Source organism: Oncorhynchus mykiss, chromosome 18, assembly GCF_057628025.1.
Source record: "Oncorhynchus mykiss isolate SJ-2025 chromosome 18, ASM5762802v1, whole genome shotgun sequence".
In the NCBI taxonomy this organism is placed as follows: Eukaryota; Metazoa; Chordata; class Actinopteri; order Salmoniformes; family Salmonidae; genus Oncorhynchus; species Oncorhynchus mykiss.
In genome coordinates, this window is record NC_143039.1 from 31,760,588 (window position 1) to 31,781,371 (window position 20,784).

General features: G+C 40.6%; 1 protein-coding gene across 2 annotated transcripts; it reads left to right on the plus strand.

The window, feature by feature from the left end:
* Positions 1 to 14,368, plus strand: LOC110495876 (transmembrane protein 237B). Of its 2 annotated transcripts, none has more exons than XM_021571379.3 (14): positions 1 to 219; positions 422 to 463; positions 1,781 to 1,812; positions 1,933 to 1,946; positions 2,055 to 2,126; positions 2,374 to 2,511; positions 11,241 to 11,340; positions 11,854 to 12,011; positions 12,278 to 12,401; positions 12,493 to 12,684; positions 12,982 to 13,055; positions 13,209 to 13,296; positions 13,484 to 13,605; positions 14,124 to 14,368. In XM_021571379.3, exons 1-14 carry the CDS (start codon positions 199 to 201, stop codon positions 14,186 to 14,188), a joined length of 1,242 nt encoding a protein of 413 aa, XP_021427054.2. In that variant the 5' UTR covers positions 1 to 198; the 3' UTR covers positions 14,189 to 14,368. The 2 variants fall into 2 exon arrangements, with proteins under 2 accessions (XP_021427054.2, XP_021427055.2); XM_021571380.3 differs by having other exon boundaries at positions 2,377 to 2,511.
* Positions 14,369 to 20,784: the final 6,416 nt, after the last annotated feature.

Here is a 20,784-nt window from a genome sequence, read left to right on the forward strand (position 1 = left end):
ATTTTGAAAACCGGAAGTTCCTTTTTGTTTTCTCAGCTAAAAATCACTGTAATGGCAAGGCAACGAGTGTAAACAAAGTGGTCGGGTAAACACCGTGGCTACCAACATGCGGACGTTACAAGCCCAAAACGTTTTAACAGCTAGGTAGCTAACTAGCTATCTCTTATCGGGGTTGTTTTAATAGGGTATCCCGCAGAAATGGACACAGGAGGATTCCAGGTATGTAGTTTACTAATCTTGTAAAGGTTGCTCTAGCCTAAATGTGCTAGCTAGCTAATTTAGCTGACCAGCTAGTTATTATTTTGCTCTGTCTTAGTTAGCTATTACTATTTATCCATAAATTCGTTATAACTAGTGATTTTTGTCCTATTCCAGTTGCCCAGTGTGTGCAGTTTGTTTTTTAATCCAAATATTTATTTAGGAACAAAGTTTGCGACGGAGGGACCTTCCGCCTCTTCCACAGGTACCATTAGCCGCGCATGCGCCAATACACTTACACGACAATCCATATCATAAATCTTAAGAGTATTTCGACTTGTAACTAGCTAGTATGCAGCACATTGGTAGCCTATGAGCACAAGCCGAGTCAAAAGACTGCTCTCAGACAGCCAGTTCCAATAGGTCTCTGGTTTCTGCACCCTGCAGAGGGCCCAACAACAACAAATCAGAGAGGGTGTAACAGGGACCTTGCTGCAGAACCATACAGCATTAGGGGTTAAGGTCAACAACCCCATGAAGAGGTGTAGTTTATGTCACTTCAAAACTGTGGCCCAATATGAGAGGGAAATGAAATACGGCCTTAATAATCAACATTGTTCTTACACCAAATTATTGCATCAATAAAGGTGTTGTAGTTTACTCTAGGCTATTTTTTGAGGGTCTTCTTCACTTTCACCTCAAGGGGTCAAATCCCTCAAGTCTGAATAGTCTGATCTGATCTATGCCTGGATTGGTTGGTATTCCAGTTCCTTGGCAGATGCATACTGCAGATTTAGCCCAGGATTAGGCAGTGCCACCAAGGCTGTGGCACAGGAATATCCTCAGAGCCCTTTCTGATTCTTGGGTGGAATGGTGAGAAAACAAATCACGGTAAGTTCTCTCTCATACACAGTCCTGGGCCTAGTTTTGGGAAACCAGGCCCTGGTGCTGCTGGATCTTCTCTCTGTACGAGAAGGACTCTGTTTTCTGAGACCAGGTTGTTGAGTTTTGGAGGATTTTATTGTTGAGATTAGAGGTCGAACGATTAATCGGAATGGTCAATTAATTTTTCATCTGCGTTGAAAAATCATAATCGATCGACCTAGTTGAGATCAATTGGAGAAATGTACTGTTTGTGACTGGGAGTGTTATCTACTTTAAGTTTTGGAGAGCGCTTTGTACAACCACTTGCTTGGTTCCATTGTTCCTTGGTTCCCCTCTGATCCTATCTCTTGGCATGTATGGATTGAGGGCCTCCCAAGAGCGCAGCAGTCTAAGGCACTGCATTGCAGTGTTAGAGGCGTCACTACAGACCCTGGTTTGTTCTCAGGCTGTGTCATAACCGGCTGTGATTGGGAGTCCCATAGGGCAGCTCACAATTGGCCCAGCGCTGTCTGGTTTAGGGGAGTGTTCAGCCGGGGGGGTTGGCCGTCAATGTAAATAAGAATTTGTTCTTAAACTGACTTGGCTAGTTAAATAAAGGTTAAATAAGTTAATATAATGAAGTATATTAAGTAATCATTAAGGTGTGTTATGTAAGATGTTGGCCAAGCCTCATTCTCTTCTTCCTTGTCCTCTTTAGCGTGGACAGCGTGCCCTGCCCCCCATGTCAAGGTGAGTCTCGCCTCCTTATGCTGTTGTGATACTGTTTCAACTCATTTATCCCAGCAGAACATCTCTCTCACGCTCTCTCTTTCCCTTTTATATGTATGGCATTTGAACAACTGCATGAAGTCAAGATACAGGTGGTGAGTTGCCTTCAGAATGATGTTGTAATAGATAATTTAACTATTGAATATTGGTTGGCGCTGCTGGCTTGGATATAGTTTTCTTTACCTGTTTTGTCTCATATGTAGACGAGATGCCGGTCCCTAAAAGCAAGAGGAAGAAGTCGAAGAGTCAGGTGGATGGTGTTGAAAGCCCAGAGGGTGGGTGGAAAAGGAATATTTCCAAGGAATAGTTATCGGGAGCTCCTTCTGTTGAACTGCTGGTGAACAGCATTGTTCCAGATTTTGGAGGCACTTTGCCTTTAAGTTTCAGGCTATGGGTTAACTATAAAGCTTGCATTCCACTGTCAAATAATCATGTATATACAGTTACTAGTAATGACTTGAACCACATAGTAAGTACACCTCAAGTATATAATAAGAGAGTTGTGTTGTTTTGTATGTGCAGCAGACTCAGGGATGGAGATGGCCCAGGTGGGGGGTCTGAGCAGTCGTAGGTCATCTGAGGTCATCCAGGCCTTGACCCCCGATTCGCCGGAAGCTGCATCACAGAGAAGGAAGAAGAAGAAAAAGGCAGCGACCGTAGGTAAACAACAAATCTCACTATAGCTACACAACATGTCTGGCTATAGGTAAACAGCATGCCTAACTATAGGTAAACAACATGCCTGACTAGGTAAACAGCATGCCTGACTATAGGTAAACAACATGCCTGACTATAGGTAAACAACATGCCTGACTATAGGTAAACAACATGCCTGACTATAGGTAAACAACATGCCTGGCTATAGGTAAACAGCATGCCTGACTATAGGTAAACAGCATGCCTGACTATAGGTAAACAGCATGCCTGACTATAGGTAAACAGCATGCCTGACTATTGGTAAAAAACAGCATGCCTGACTATTGGTAAAAAACAGCATGCCTGACTATTGGTAAAAAACAGCATGCCTGACTATTGGTAAAAAACAGCATGCCTGACTATTGGTAAAAAACAGCATGCCTGACTATTGGTAAAAAACAGCATGCCTGACTATTGGTAAAAAACAGCATGCCTGACTATTGGTAAACAGCATGCCTGACTATAGGTAAACAGCATGCCTGACTATAGGTAAACAGCATGCCTGACTATAGGTAAACAGCATGCCTGACTATAGGTAAACAACAGGCTTGACTATACAGTTGAAGTCGGAAGTTTACATACACCTTAGCCAAATACATTTAAACTCAGTTTTTCACAATTCCTGACATTTAATCCTAGTAAAAAAATTCCCTGTCATAGGTCAGTTAGGGTCACCACTTTATTTTAGTGTGAAATGTCAGAATAATAGTAGAGAAAATTATTTATTTCAGCTTTTTTTCTTTCATCACATTCCCAGTGGGTCAGAAGTTTACGTACACTCAATTAGTATTTGGTAGCATTGCCTTTAAATTGTTTAACTTGGGTCAAATGTTCCGGGTAGCCTTCCACAAGCTTTCCACAATAAGTCCTCCTGACAGAGCTGGTGTAACTGAGTCAGGTTTGTAGGCCTCCTTGCTCGCACACGCATTTTCAGTTCTGCCCACTAATTTTCTATGGGATTGATGTCAGGGCTTTGTGATGGCCACTCCAATACCTTGACTTTGTTGTCCTTAAGCCATTTTGCCACAACTTTATAAGTAGGCTTGGGGTCATTGTTCATTTGGAAGCTTGCGACCAAGCTTTAACTTCCTGACTGATGTCTTGAGATGTTGCTTCCATATATCCACGTAATTTTCCTCCTCATAATGTCATCTATTTTGTGGAGTGCACCAGTCACTCCTGCAACAAAGCACCCCCACAACATGATGTTGCCACCCGCATGCTTCACGGTTGGGATGGTGTTCTTCGGCTTGCAAGCATCCCCCTTTTTCCTCCAAACATAACGATGGTCATTATGGCCAAACAGATCTATTTTGTTTCATCAGACCAGAGGACATTTCTCCAAAAAGTACAATCTTTGTCCCCATGTGCAGTTGCAAACCGTAGTCTGGCTTTTTTATGGCGGTTTTGGAGCAGTGGCTTCTTCCTTGCTGAGTGGCCTTTTAGGTTCTGTCGATATAGGACTCGTTTTACTGTGGATATAGATACTTTTGTACCTGTTTCCTCCAGCATCTTCACATGCTCCTTTGCTGTAGTTCTGGGAATGATTTGCATTTTTCGCACCAAAGTACGTTCATCTCTAGGAGACAGAACGCATCTCCTTCCTGAGCGGTATGACGGCTGCATGGTCCCATGGTTTTTATATTTGCGTACTATTGTTTGTACAGATGAACGTGGTACCTTCAGGCGTTTGGCGTTTGGCTCCCAAGGATGAACTACGCTTGTGGAGGTCTACAGTTTTATTCTCTGAGGTCTTGGCTGATTTCTTTAGATTTTCCCATGATGTTAAGCAAAGAGGCACTGAGTTTGAAGGTAGGCCTTGAAATACATGCACAGGTACATCTCCAATTGACTCAAATGATGTCAATTAGCCCATCAGAAGCTTCTAAAGCCATGACATTTTCTTAAATTTTCCAAGCTGTTTACAGGCACAGTCAATTTAGTGTATGTAAACTTCTGACCCACTGGAATTGTGATACAGTGAATTATAAGTGAAATAATCTGTCTGCAAACAATTGTTGGCAAAATTACTTGTCATTCACAAAGTAGATAGCCTAACTGACTTGCCAAAATTATAGTTTGTTATCAAGACATTTGTGGAGTGGTTGAAAAATGTGTTTTACTGACTCCAACCTAAGTGTATGTAAACTTCCGACTTCAACTGTGGGTAAACAACACGCTTGACTATAAGTAAACAACACGCTTGACTATAGGTAAACAACACGCTTGACTATAGGTAAACAACACGCTTGACTATAAGTAAACAACACGCTTGACTATAGGTAAACAGCAGGCTTGACTATAGGTAAACAACAGGCTTGACTAGGTAAACAACACGCTTGACTATAAGTAAACAACACGCTTGACTATAGAAAAACAACACGCTTGACTATAGGTAAACAACACGCTTGACTATAGGTAAACAACACGCTTGACTATAGAAAAACAACAAGCTTGACTATAGAAAAACAACAGGCCTGACTATAGGTAAACAACACATTTGGCTATAGGTAAACAACACATTTGACTTTAGGTAAACAACACGCTTGACTATAGGTAAACAACACATTTGACCATAGAAAAACAACACGCTTGACTATAGGTAAACAACACGCTTGACTATAGGTAAACAACACGCTTGACTATAGGTAAACAACACGCTTGACTATAGAAAAAACAACAGGCCTGACTATAGGTAAACAACACATTTGACTATAGGTAAACAACACGCTTGACTATAGGTAAACAACACGCTTGACTATAGGTAAACAACACATTTGACTGTAGGTAAACAACACGCTTGACTATAGGTAAACAACACGCTTGACTATAGGTAAACAACACGCTTGACTATAGGTAAACAACACGCTTGACTATAGGTAAACAGCAGGCTTGACTATAGGTAAACAACACGCTTGACTATAGAAAAAAAACAGGCCTGACTATAGGTAAGCAACACGCTTGACTATAGGTAAACAACACATTTGACCATAGAAAAACAACACGCTTGACTATAGGTAAACAACACATTTGACTGTAGGTAAACAACACGCTTGACTATAGGTAAACAACACGCTTGACTATAGGTAAACAACACGCTTGACTATAGGTAAACAACACGCTTGACTATAGGTAAACAACACGCTTGACTATAGAAAAACAACACACTTGACTATAGGTAAACAACACGCTTGACTATAGGTAAACAACACGCTTGACTATAGGTAAACAACACACTTGACTATAGGTAAACAACACGCTTGACTATAGAAAAACAACAGGCCTGACTATAGGTAAACAACACATTTGACTATAGGTAAACAACACGCTTGACTATAGGTAAACAACACGCTTGACTATAGGTAAACAACACATTTGACTATAGGTAAGCAACACGCTTGACTATAGGTAAACAACAGGCCTGACTATAGGTAAACAACACACTTGACTATAGGTAAGCAACACGCTTGACTATAGGTAAACAGCACGCTTGACTATAGGTAAACAACACGCTTGACTATAGGTAAACAACACGCTTGACTATAGGTAAACAGCAGGCTTGACTATAGGTAAACAACACGCTTGACTATAGAAAAAAAACAGGCCTGACTATAGGTAAGCAACACGCTTGACTATAGGTAAACAACACATTTGACCATAGAAAAACAACACGCTTGACTATAGGTAAACAACACATTTGACTGTAGGTAAACAACACGCTTGACTATAGGTAAACAACACGCTTGACTATAGGTAAACAACACGCTTGACTATAGGTAAACAACACGCTTGACTATAGAAAAACAACACACTTGACTATAGGTAAACAACACGCTTGACTATAGAAAAACAACACACTTGACTATAGGTAAACAACACGCTTGACTATAGAAAAACAACAGGCCTGACTATAGGTAAACAACACATTTGACTATAGGTAAACAACACGCTTGACTATAGAAAAACAACAGGCCTGACTATAGGTAAACAACACGCTTGACTATAGGTAAACAACACGCTTGACTATAGGTAAACAACACATTTGACTATAGGTAAACAACACGCTTGACTATAGGTAAACAACACGCTTGACTATAGGTAAACAACACATTTGACTATAGGTAAGCAACACGCTTGACTATAGGTAAACAACAGGCCTGACTATAGGTAAACAACACGCTTGACTATAGGTAAGCAACACGCTTGACTATAGGTAAACAGCACGCTTGACTATAGGTAAACAACACATTTGACTATAGGTAAGCAACACGCTTGACTATAGGTAAACAACAGGCTTGACTACAGGTAAACAACACGCTTGACTATAGAAAAAAAACAGGCCTGACTATAGGTAAGCAACACGCTTGACTATAGGTAAACAACACATTTGACCATAGAAAAACAACACGCTTGACTATAGGTAAACAACACATTTGACTATAGGTAAGCAACACGCTTGACTATAGGTAAACAACAGGCTTGACTACAGGTAAACAACACGCTTGACTATAGAAAAAAAACAGGCCTGACTATAGGTAAGCAACACGCTTGACTATAGGTAAACAACACATTTGACCATAGAAAAACAACACGCTTGACTATAGGTAAACAACACATTTGACTGTAGGTAAACAACACGCTTGACTATAGGTAAACAACACGCTTGACTATAGGTAAACAACACGCTTGACTATAGGTAAACAACACGCTTGACTATAGAAAAACAACACACTTGACTATAGGTAAACAACACGCTTGACTATAGAAAAACAACACACTTGACTATAGGTAAACAACACGCTTGACTATAGAAAAACAACAGGCCTGACTATAGGTAAACAACACATTTGACTATAGGTAAACAACACGCTTGACTATAGAAAAACAACAGGCCTGACTATAGGTAAACAACACGCTTGACTATAGGTAAACAACACGCTTGACTATAGGTAAACAACACATTTGACTATAGGTAAACAACACGCTTGACTATAGGTAAACAACACGCTTGACTATAGGTAAACAACACATTTGACTATAGGTAAGCAACACGCTTGACTATAGGTAAACAACAGGCCTGACTATAGGTAAACAACACGCTTGACTATAGGTAAGCAACACGCTTGACTATAGGTAAACAGCACGCTTGACTATAGGTAAACAACACATTTGACTATAGGTAAGCAACACGCTTGACTATAGGTAAACAACAGGCTTGACTATAGGTAAACAACACGCTTGACTATAGAAAAAAAACAGGCCTGACTATAGGTAAGCAACACGCTTGACTATAGGTAAACAACACATTTGACCATAGAAAAACAACACGCTTGACTATAGGTAAACAACACATTTGACTGTAGGTAAACAACACGCTTGACTATAGGTAAACAACACGCTTGACTATAGAAAAACAACACACTTGACTATAGGTAAACAACACGCTTGACTATAGAAAAACAACACACTTGACTATAGGTAAACAACACGCTTGACTATAGAAAAACAACAGGCCTGACTATAGGTAAGCAACACGCTTGACTATAGGTAAACAACACATTTGACCATAGAAAAACAACACGCTTGACTATAGGTAAACAACACATTTGACTATAGGTAAACAACACGCTTGACTATAGAAAAACAACAGGCCTGACTATAGGTAAACAACACGCTTGACTATAGGTAAACAACACGCTTGACTATAGGTAAACAACACACTTGACTATAGGTAAACAACACGCTTGACTATAGAAAAACAACAGGCCTGACTATAGGTAAACAACACATTTGACTATAGGTAAACAACACGCTTGACTATAGGTAAACAACACGCTTGACTATAGGTAAACAACACATTTGACTATAGGTAAGCAACACGCTTGACTATAGGTAAACAACAGGCCTGACTATAGGTAAACAACACACTTGACTATAGGTAAGCAACACGCTTGACTATAGGTAAACAGCACGCTTGACTATAGGTAAACAACACGCTTGACTATAGGTAAACAACACGCTTGACTATAGGTAAACAGCAGGCTTGACTATAGGTAAACAACACGCTTGACTATAGAAAAAAAACAGGCCTGACTATAGGTAAGCAACACGCTTGACTATAGGTAAACAACACATTTGACCATAGAAAAACAACACGCTTGACTATAGGTAAACAACACATTTGACTGTAGGTAAACAACACGCTTGACTATAGGTAAACAACACGCTTGACTATAGGTAAACAACACGCTTGACTATAGGTAAACAACACGCTTGACTATAGAAAAACAACACACTTGACTATAGGTAAACAACACGCTTGACTATAGAAAAACAACACACTTGACTATAGGTAAACAACACGCTTGACTATAGAAAAACAACAGGCCTGACTATAGGTAAACAACACATTTGACTATAGGTAAACAACACGCTTGACTATAGAAAAACAACAGGCCTGACTATAGGTAAACAACACGCTTGACTATAGGTAAACAACACGCTTGACTATAGGTAAACAACACATTTGACTATAGGTAAACAACACGCTTGACTATAGGTAAACAACACGCTTGACTATAGGTAAACAACACATTTGACTATAGGTAAGCAACACGCTTGACTATAGGTAAACAACAGGCCTGACTATAGGTAAACAACACGCTTGACTATAGGTAAGCAACACGCTTGACTATAGGTAAACAGCACGCTTGACTATAGGTAAACAACACATTTGACTATAGGTAAGCAACACGCTTGACTATAGGTAAACAACAGGCTTGACTATAGGTAAACAACACGCTTGACTATAGAAAAAAAACAGGCCTGACTATAGGTAAGCAACACGCTTGACTATAGGTAAACAACACATTTGACCATAGAAAAACAACACGCTTGACTATAGGTAAACAACACATTTGACTGTAGGTAAACAACACGCTTGACTATAGGTAAACAACACGCTTGACTATAGGTAAACAACACGCTTGACTATAGGTAAACAACACGCTTGACTATAGAAAAACAACACACTTGACTATAGGTAAACAACACGCTTGACTATAGAAAAACAACACACTTGACTATAGGTAAACAACACGCTTGACTATAGAAAAACAACAGGCCTGACTATAGGTAAACAACACATTTGACTATAGGTAAACAACACGCTTGACTATAGAAAAACAACAGGCCTGACTATAGGTAAACAACACGCTTGACTATAGGTAAACAACACGCTTGACTATAGGTAAACAACACATTTGACTATAGGTAAACAACACGCTTGACTATAGGTAAACAACACGCTTGACTATAGGTAAACAACACATTTGACTATAGGTAAGCAACACGCTTGACTATAGGTAAACAACAGGCCTGACTATAGGTAAACAACACGCTTGACTATAGGTAAGCAACACGCTTGACTATAGGTAAACAGCACGCTTGACTATAGGTAAACAACACATTTGACTATAGGTAAGCAACACGCTTGACTATAGGTAAACAACAGGCCTGACTATAGGTAAACAACACATTTGACTATAGGTAAGCAACACGCTTGACTATAGGTAAACAACACGCTTGACTATAGGTAAACAACACGCTTGACTATAGGTAAGCAACACGCTTGACTATAGGTAAACAACACGCTTGACTATAGGTAAACAGCACGCTTGACTATAGGTAAACAACACATTTGACTATAGGTAAACAACACGCTTGACTATAGGTAAACAACACATTTGACTATAAGTAAACAACACGCTTGACTATAGGTAAACAGCACGCTTGACTATAGGTAAACAGCACATTTGACTATAGGTAAACAACACGCTTGACTATAGGTAAACAGCACGCTTGACTATAGGTAAACAGCACGCTTGACTATAGGTAAACAGCATGCTTGACTATAGGTAAACAGCACGCTTGACTATAGGTAAACAACACGCTTGACTATAGGTAAACAACACGCTTGACTATAGGTAAACAGCAGGCTTGACTATAGGTAAACAACACGCTTGACTATAGGTAAACAGCATGCTTGACTATAGGTAAACAGCACGCTTGACTATAGGTAAACAACACGCTTGACTATAGGTAAACAACACGCTTGACTATAGGTAAACAGCAGGCTTGACTATAGGTAAACAACACGCTTGACTATAGGTAAACAACAGGCCTGACTATAGGTAAACAACACATTTGACTATAGGTAAACAACACGCTTGACTATAGGTAAACAACACGCTTGACTATAGGTAAACAACAAGCCTGACTATAGGTAAACAACACATTTGACTATAGGTAAACAACACATTTGACTATAGGTAAACAGCACGCTTGACTATAGGTAAACAGCACATTTGACTATAGGTAAACAACAGGCTTGACTATAGGTAAACAACAGGCTTGACTATAGGTAAACAACACGCTTGACTATAGGTAAACAGCATGCCTCAGGGGAACCATATACCTACTCTTCCTACTTTTAACTCAAACACATCTTGATTGTGTATTATTTATTCTATTACTTCTGCATGGTTAAGATTATATTACACTTATATTCAATACATTCCGTTCTGTTTTACCAAAACCATTTATAGGCTATATGTCATAGTTGTACTTACTGTATTTGTGAAATGTATTAAGTTACATGTGGAGCGTTGTTCGTTCGCTTGTTTGTGTCTCAGACATGGAGGATGACCAGGCTGACCTGGTGAATGGTGATGGACTGGTCCAGAACACAGCAGAGGCAGGGGAAGAAGTGACCAAAAAACCCAAGAGGAAGAAGTAAGAGACACTGTAATATGGCCTATCTATTCTACGGTATCTTAGTCACTTAATGTTTACATATCTGGTATTACTCATCTCATGTGTATATACTGTTTTCTATACTATTCTACGGTATCTCATTCACTTAATGTTTTCAAATCTTGTATTACTCATTTCGTATGTATATACTGTTTTCTATATTATTCTACGGTATCTTAGTCCGTTGTACTGTGACATTGCTCGTCCATATGATGTATATAGTCTTAATTCATTCCAACTTAGATTTGTGTCTATTGGGTATATGTTGTGTAATTTGTTAGATATTACTGCATATTACTGTATTTCGCTACACCCACAATAACATCTACTAATCTCATGTATGTGACAAATCTAATTTTATTGATTTATGGTGTAGAGTAAAATGTGTGTGGTATGTTTTCACTTGTATGGTTCTATTATGATGTGCTTTATTAATGAGCTCAGTTTCCCTCTCTTTTGTTCTTTCTTTCTTTTTTCGTGATAACTCCCTAGGAAGTCGAAAGTGTCAGAGACACAGTACGTCAACGAGCTTCATGTAGAGGACGATGACATCATCACAGACGCTCAGCCACCCGTCCCCCGGCATTCCCTGTTCTCTGCTCCCCTGGGACAGAGCCAGCCTGTGGGGAAGGTGTTTGTAGAGAGGAGCAGTAAGTGTCCCCCTTCCTTCTGTTATTTTATGTTAGCTGTACATGGTAGAGTTTTAAGAGTATAGGTTGGTTTCCAGGACACAGAATAATTAACCTAGTCCTGGACTATGAAGCAATTTCAATGGAAAACCTCCATTGGAAGCTTTACTTGGTCGAGGACTTGTCTTGTTTCTGTGTCTGGAAAAATTGGCCTTATATGAATTATTTGGACATCCTTGTGTGTCCTGTCTTCTATGTTGGGTAATGATGTGTTGTTTTACTTTCAGAGAGATTTCAAGCGGCCGATCGGTCAGACAGACTGAAGTCCAGCGATCAGGTGGACAACTTCGTGGACATCCAGCAGATGTGGACCACCAAGGATGTGTCTGTTAGGGTACATGGTGGCTTCAGGTGTGTGCGTGCAGGTGTCTGTTTGAAAGACTGTGTGTGTGTGTGTGTGTGCTCCCTCTATCTCACGTCTCTCTATCTCTCTAATGTACAGGGGGGTTGGGCTGTTCTGCCACGGCTTCCTAGCGGGCTATGCAGTGTGGAACATCATAGTGATCTATGCCCTGGCAGGAAAACATCTCACTACTCTGCCTAACCTACTGCAGCAGTACCACAGCCTGGCCTACCCTGCACAGTCTCTCTTCTACCTGCTACTGGCTATAAGCACCGTGTCAGCCTTTGACAGGTAAGGAGGGGAGAGAGAGTGGGAGTCTGCGTGTGGCACACTGGGGTCAGGCCCAAAATAAATGTGGCCATTGTTGTGAAAATATGGGAAGTCTGTGGCTAGAGCTAGGAGGTGTTTGTGTGTGTATGTATACAACGCACTGCCGTTCTGTTCCATCAATGGACACACACACACACACACACACACACACATCTACTTTCTCTAGCTACAGGCTTGCACATTTTACAACAAACCCCAGTGTGCCCCTTCCCTCCCCAGTGTGTGTGTGGAGAGAGACTCATTCTCTTTCCATTTCAGGGTGAATCTGGCCAAAGGCGCCATGGCTATGAGAGAGTTTGTCACCCTGGACCCAGTTGCTCTAGCCTCTTTTTGTGAGTGAAACCATCTTTACAGTATGTTACTCAATTCATTCATTCAGGACAGACGGAGCCAACCTGTATATGATGCAGCCCAGCAAGCACTTTGTCTCTCTGGCCTTGGCAAATGGTCATTTCACTGAAGTAACTTTCCCTCTCCTCCTGCAGTGTACTTCTCAGCTCTGGTCCTCTCTCTCAGCCAGCAGATGACCAGTGACCGCATCAACCTGTACCCCAGTGCTAACGAGACCTTATGGTGTGCTAACTTACTGTTCTTATTGTCTTGATATTAACATGTTAAGTTAGTTCTTGTATATTGATTATCTTACTCAGCAATATCACTGTTGGGAGTCAGAGAGAAGAGAACCCTCTTTTCTTCTGTTCCTCTGACTCCAGCCAAACAAACAAAGCATTGTGACTTTTACAACCCCTCTCCTCCCCAGGCCTCCTGGGTCAGAGCAACAGATCCTGAACCCGTGGATCATAGTGAACCTGGTGGTGGCTGTGCTGGTAGGAATTGCCTGGATCTTTATCTCCACTAGGCCTGAGATGGACTACACCGAAGGTGAGGCTGAAGTAGTTTTTTTTATTTTGTTTTTGTAGATTTAATTGAACAAACAGCAACTTAACATTTCCACAGACATAGTTCCACATGACATTGACCAAGACTTACTGCACAACAGTCACAATAAACAGAGACGAAAGAAAAAGGTCTACTGAAAACAACACCACCTACTCAGGCGTAGATAAATTGCGACAGACATTGTTGACGTGCTCGGTCCTATATGTTACCGCGGTCTCAATACGTATCTATATAAATTGTTTAATATGTTTTGGATACACCATACTGAAATTGTATACACCATAGAAATATAATTACTAGAAGGGACAAAGCACCTCAGACAGACCACAGCAATTGGACTGGATTGTACACACACTCAGCAACCTTCCCGAATGACGCACATGTTAAAGTCCCTTCAGAGATGTGTTTTCATTTTTCATGTGTGTAAAAGCTTTGTATGTCAGTTGCCTTTAGAAGTGACATGGGCTGCCAATCTCTCTGTCCACTTATCTCCAAACCAGGATTCCTAATGGCTATGGAGATCGAGTCCTTGAGACCAGAGGAGAAATCAGAAATGTCTACTTGAGGAATTGTATTTCCATTTTTTTCTTGCACATCTTTTTTTGTGCTGTATTTTATCAGCCAACACAAAATGTACACCTTGTTTGTGGTAATAAGCAGTTTATTTTTGTATGACCCAAATGTGTGCTTGTTTTGTCAAGTGTATTGGTTACCATTGTAAATAATAAAAATGTTATCCCACTGAGAGGCTTCTATATGTCATTTTGGGGACTTTAAACCAAACATACCATTTGCAGTGTTTTGACCTGAAACAGCATGTGTCTAGTTATATACCACACCATTAAATACAGTGCCTTCAGAAAGTATTCATGAGTCAAAACTGTAACTCAGCCACTCAGGAACATTCACAGTCTTCTTGGTAAGCAACTCCAGTGTAGATTTGGCCTTGTGTTTTAGGTTATTGTCCCGCTGAAAGGTGAATTAATCTCCCAGTGTGGAAGAAAACAGACTGAAATCAGGTTTTTCTCTAGAATTTTGCCTGTGCCCATTCCGTATTTTTTTTAACCTGGAAAAACTCCCCAGTCTTTAATGATTACATGCATACCCATAACATGCTGCAGCCACCACTATGTTTGACAATATGGAGAATGGTACTCAGTAATATGTTATTGGATTTTCCCCAAACATAACACTTTGTATTCAGGACAAAAAGTTAATGGCTTTGACACATTTTTTTGCAGTATTACTTTAGTGCCTTGTTGCATGTTTTGAAATATTTGTATTCTGTACAGGTTTCCTTTTCACTGTCAATTAGGTTAGTGTTGTGGAGTGACTACAATGTTGTTAATCCATCCTCAGTTTTCTGTCACAGCCGTTAAACTAACTGTTTTAAACTCACTATTGGCCTCATGGTGAAATCCCTGAGAGGTTTTCTTCCTCTCTGGCAACTGAGTTAGTAAGGTCGCCTGTATCTTTGTAGAGACTGGGTGTATTGACACACCATCCAAAGTATAATTAATAACTTCACCATGTGCAAAGGGATATTCAATATCTGCTTTTTATTTATACCTATCATCTACCAATAGGTGTCCTTCTTTGCGAGGCATTGGAAAACCTCCCTGGTCATTGTGGTTGAATCTGTTTTTGAAATTCACTGCTCGACTGAGGGACCTTACAATTATCTGTATGTGTGGGATACAGAGACAAGGTAGCCATTCAAAAATCATGTTAACTTATTGCATACTGAGTCCATGCAACTTATGTGACTTAAGCACATTTTTACTCCTGAACTTTAGGCTTGCCATAACAAAGGGGTTGAACACTTATTGACTCAAGACATTTCAGCTTTTCATTTTTTATTAATTAGTAATCATTTCAAAAAACATAATTCCACTTTGACATTAAAGGCTATTGTGTGTAGCCCAGGGACACAAAAACATCTACATTTAATCAATTTAAATTCAGGCTGTAACACAATTTATTTGGGGAAAAAGTCAAGGGGAGTGAATTCATTCGGAAGGCTCTGTATAAAACACCATTAAAAACCATATCATTACCACACCACTAAATCGAATCCTATAAAAGGTGTTGCACTAGAACTAAGGTTGGAACGATGGGCAATAACTGATATTTGAAAAAAATATCAGTTATAGCACCCGCTGCTTGTTGAGAAGAGTTAGAACTATATGTGCTTTCATGTCAAGAGTTTCCAAAAGTCCAATAACACCAGAAGAAGTCGCTAGTCACTTTTTTAAAAATGTGTCGCTAGAGGGGTTTGAATACTGGATAAATATAGAGACAAAGTCGCTAAGTTGGCAACACTGTGTCTGGCAGCGAAACAGTTCATTCAGCCACATTTACTGCCTTTAAAAAAACAGCTGATATAGCTGACTTAGCTGTGGTTTCTACTGACAATTGAGATGTACAAATTATGGCAGAAGGGACAACAAGCAGATAAGATGCAATCCGTAATTTCGATTAATACATTAATGAGTGAGCCAGGACTGATTTAGACAATATAACTATTTATTAAGCACTTTTGAAATGTACAGCGACAAAATTCAGAACATGGGCCATTCTTACAGTGTTTCCCCTGTACACCAAGTCAGAATCTTAGGATAAATAAAGGGGGCATATTAGCAGACAATGGAAGCGCTTACAATATTCAATGATTACATTTCTCAAAAACAGGTTATAGGCTACATGTGCACCACCGAGTCAGAACAGTAATTTTAGGCGAAATTAAAAGGTGAAAAAATACCAAATTATTAGGGTGAGGCACATGGGCTACTAAAAGCTTACTTCACAACATACCCTTAGTATTACTTTCTTAGCTACAGTATACATATCTTCCTGGCATATTACATCATTTATGCAGCAGCATATAAGACATTTTTGGGCTCCCCTTGTTGTGATGTGCTCACTTGAACAGGGAGGTGGCGCGACGGTCCTTCGTGGGCAAATTTTGTCATCAAAGGAAGACAAAGAGGCCGGATTTACAATTCCGAGTTGGATTTGGATGACCATTCAAAATGTATTTTCCCAGTCTGAGCTCGTTTATTCCCAACTTCCCAGTTGCAATGCTTGCAGTTAGCCACTGTCACCGATTCCTTCCAAACCACTTATTGTTTCATTTGCGATTTCCAACTTGTTGTATAATGTTTATGTCCAATGGCCGATGAGCACCGATACGTTTTATCTATAATTTCTCTTCATTATTTCTCTTCATATGACAAGGATTAATTCAAAAGAATTTGCCAGTAGATTGTCAACTTCATTCATGATGATTACTGCTAGCTAAGATTTTGAAAGTAAGATGTTGACATGATCAGTCCAATCAAAGCTACTGTACATATAACGTGATTTGACGTCTTTTTATCTGTGGCCAATGACCTTGAGCCTTCTTGGAAGGGCACTACTAATGTAATTCTATGGCAGGAGCCAAAGGGGCTTGAATTCGATGTCTACCGGCGGCAGGTAGCCTAATGTTTAGAGTGTTGGGCCAGTAACCGAAAGGATGTCTATTAAGGCAGCCCTCTGCACCTCTCTGATTCAGAGGGGTTGGGTTAAATGCAGAAGACATGTTTCAGTTGAAGGCATTCAGTTGTACAACTGACTAGGTATTCCCCTTTCCCCTTACTACTTGGTCGTGATGTAGTGTCCCCATGAGTGACAAAACACGGAGCCAATCACGGTGCAATGCTCCTATTTTCTGCTGCCTTGCCCCACCACCACAGAAAGCACTGAGCTAGGCTGAAACACCTGCATTTTGGAGCTGCCTTACTCAAGAAAACAAGAAAGAGATGTTTGTATGCGGCTTTATTAACTCAATAATATGTATATTTTTTTTACATTGTGTGCAAACTGATTTGTGATTCGTACTAATGGCCAAAATAACATGCAAAACAGATTACCAACAACAACGAGACAGCCTACAGGGAGGAGGTGAGGGCACTCAGAGTGTGGTGTCAGGAAAACAACCTCTCACTCAACGTCAACAAAACAAAGAAGATGATCGTCAACTTCAGGAAAGAGGGAGCACCCCCCTATCCACATCGAACACAGCGGTGTGGTGAAGAAGGCGCAACAGCGCCTCTTCAACCTCAGGAGGATGAAGAAATTTGTCTTGGTACCTAAAACCCTGACAAACTTTTACAGATGCACAATTGAGAGCATCCTGTCGGGCTGTATCACCACCTGGTACGGCAACTGCACCGCCCTCAACCGCAAGGCTCTCCAGAGGGTGCTGAGGTCTGCACAACGCATCACCAGGGTCAAACTACCTGCCCTCCAAGGCACCTACAGCACCTTATGTCACAGGAAGGCCAAAAATATCAAGGACAACAACCACCTGTGCCACTGGCTGTTCACCCCGCTACCATCCAGAAGGCGAGGTCAGTACAGGTGCATCAAAGCTGGGGACCGAGAGACTGAAAAACAGCTGTCAAGGCCATCAGACTGTTAAACAGCAATCACTAACTCGGAGAGGCTGCTGCCTACATAGAGACTCATATCACTGGCCACTTTAATAAATGGATCACTAGTCACTTTAAACAACATATCTTACATTACTCATCTCATATGTATATACTGTACCTTCTACCATCTATTGCACCTTGCCTATTCCGCTCGGCCATCGCTCATCCATATATTTTTATGTACATATTCTTATTCCATCCCTTTAGATTTGTATGTATTAGGTAGTTGTTGGGGAATTGTTAGATTACTTGTTAGATATTACTGCACTGTCGGAACTAGAAGCACCAGCATTTCACTACACTGGCATTAACATCTGCTAACCATGTGTATGTGACCAATACAATTTGATTTGATTTACAGTTTCAGAAACCACCCAGATTAGTGCTAAGGCCAGACGCAGGCGCCTGGAAGTCATGATGACCAGGTAGCAGAGGCCGTGGCCGTGGCATATGAAGTTGAAAATCTCCATAGCCATGAGGGCCAGAGTGAACAGAAAGCTCAGGACACCCATATTACTGACTCTGAACTGGACCAAGTGCCAGCCACCAAACACCAGGGTGTGCCTGATCAGCAGGCGGCGCAGCACAGTGGATGACAGAGCGATAGACACCAACAGGTCACTAACAATCAGATTCTTCAGCAGAGTACAGCGAGGCAGCCAGGAGAGGCTATCCGAGCTCTTCAGTCCTAACAGCAGGTAGCTGTTGAACTTCACAGAGGGGAAGAGCTATGAACAACAAGACCAGGAGGATCAGTGATGTCTCAGTTTGTACAATCTGCCCAAAGAGACACGTCATGGCGAGATGGAGTTGCCTTGGTGAAATTGATGTGCTCTGGTTGTGAGGAGAGAGGACCATGTGAGAGCAGTATTAAGGTTTACAACTGAGCTGTAGAACTGACAGACTAATTTGGACAGAATCAGTCACTTTGACCAGACCCTCTCATAGATAAAGGAGAGTTTACAGGAGGAGTTTTAAGATTAATAATGTAAGTGTAACGTAGACGCAGGAAGCAGGTGAAGTTAGGGAGTTTAATAACAACAACCGCTACAGAACAAGAGGAGTATCTGACATAGAAACAAGACTACCTGATGAATGATAACAAAAAAGTACTGTATAAGGGTAAGTAATCAAGGGAGTAATGAAGTCCATGTGTGACTGATGATGAGACGCAGGTGTGCAGTAATGATGGTTGGCTGGTCTGCATAAAGATGGGTTGCCCTTGCCAGGACCGGTGGGGTCGAGCACCAAAGTGGGGGAGCAGGAGTGGACGTGCCTTGAGCCACAGGATTTGGGAGACTCCTTAAAACAAATGTATTTTCACCCCGTAGCAGTGCAGTTTAATATTCATAATTACAACCTATCCTGTCAGTTCAATAACTTATTTGAAACGCCTGCTCAAATTCAAAAGGAATTATGTGGCTCAGAATCGCAGATCGCTGTTCAGCTTCACTGAGGAGAAGAGCTGTGGTGAAATTGATGTACTCTGGTTGAGAGGAGAAAATAACTGTCACTCTGGGTAAGAGCGTCTACAAAATCGGTGTTCTGCTAAATCTGGTCCTCCAGAACCCCCAACAGAACACATTTTTATTGTAGCGCTGGACAAACACACCTCATTCAACTCATTGAGGGCTTGATGATTAGTTGACAAGTTGAATCCGGTGTGCTTGTCCAGGGCGACACTGAACATTTTTACTTTTGGGGACCAGGGTTGGGAAACACTGTGCTAAATGACTAAAATGTCATGTATCACTTTTGCAACATGGTAAATAGCCTATTAACAAATGATCTGTTGGATTCACGTCTCCATCTCAACAAAAATAAAAGTGAAAGAATAGGGTTAATCCAGTGCCTCAGATGGAACTATCCAAGGAGTAGATGCATCTCCTTTAAGTGTTAATATTTGGTTGCGTTTTCTACCAAACAATTCAATATTACTGAAAAAAAAAAACAATTTAAATAGCTTATCTTACAAACTAATGTAAGAGTATTTATTCAACCTTAAAATGAGTCACACAGCGATGGCCGCATTGAGGTTACTGTAACATCAAATGTCTTCTGTAATCATAGAAAGCATGCAGGTTCAGGGTCACAGGACTGTGTAAATCTTCACAATTGCTATAATCTGCACAGAATATCAAACAGTGTTGATCACTTGCACCATGTACTTTAATGTAATCTCAACTGCAAAGCAGGTCATTTTTTAGTTATGGTATTGGATGAAGCACAGTAACACACTAAGGGCTCTATTCAAACAGATGGGCTTTAGCTGACATTCTTACAGTGCCTTGCAAAAGTATTCGGCCCCCTTGAACTTTGCGACCTTTTGCCACATTTCAGGCTTCAAACATAAAGATATAAAACTGTATTTTTTTGTGAAGAATCAACAACAAGTGGGACACAATCATGAAGTGGAACGACATTTATTGGATATTTCAAACTTTTTTAACAAATCAAAAACTGAAAAATTGGGCGTGCAAAATTATTCAGCCCCTTTACTTTCAGTGCAGCAAACTCTCTCCAGAAGTTCAGTGAGGATCTCTGAATGATCCAATGTTGACCTAAATGACTAATGATGATAAATACAATCCACCTGTGTGTAATCAAGTCTCCGTATAAATGCACCTGCACTGTGATAGTCTCAGAGGTCCGTTAAAAGCGCAGAGAGCATCATGAAGAACAA

Excerpts from the sequence above, each read along its gene's own strand:
- LOC110495876 (XM_021571379.3), top strand. The coding sequence starts at position 199 with ATGGACACAGGAGGATTCCAG. Across the intron at positions 464-1,780 it reads ACCTTCCGCCTCTTCCACAG|CGTGGACAGCGTGCCCTGCC; the intron begins GTACCATTAGCC and ends TGTCCTCTTTAG. Across the intron at positions 2,127-2,373 it reads TGGTGTTGAAAGCCCAGAGG|CAGACTCAGGGATGGAGATG; the intron begins GTGGGTGGAAAA and ends TTGTATGTGCAG.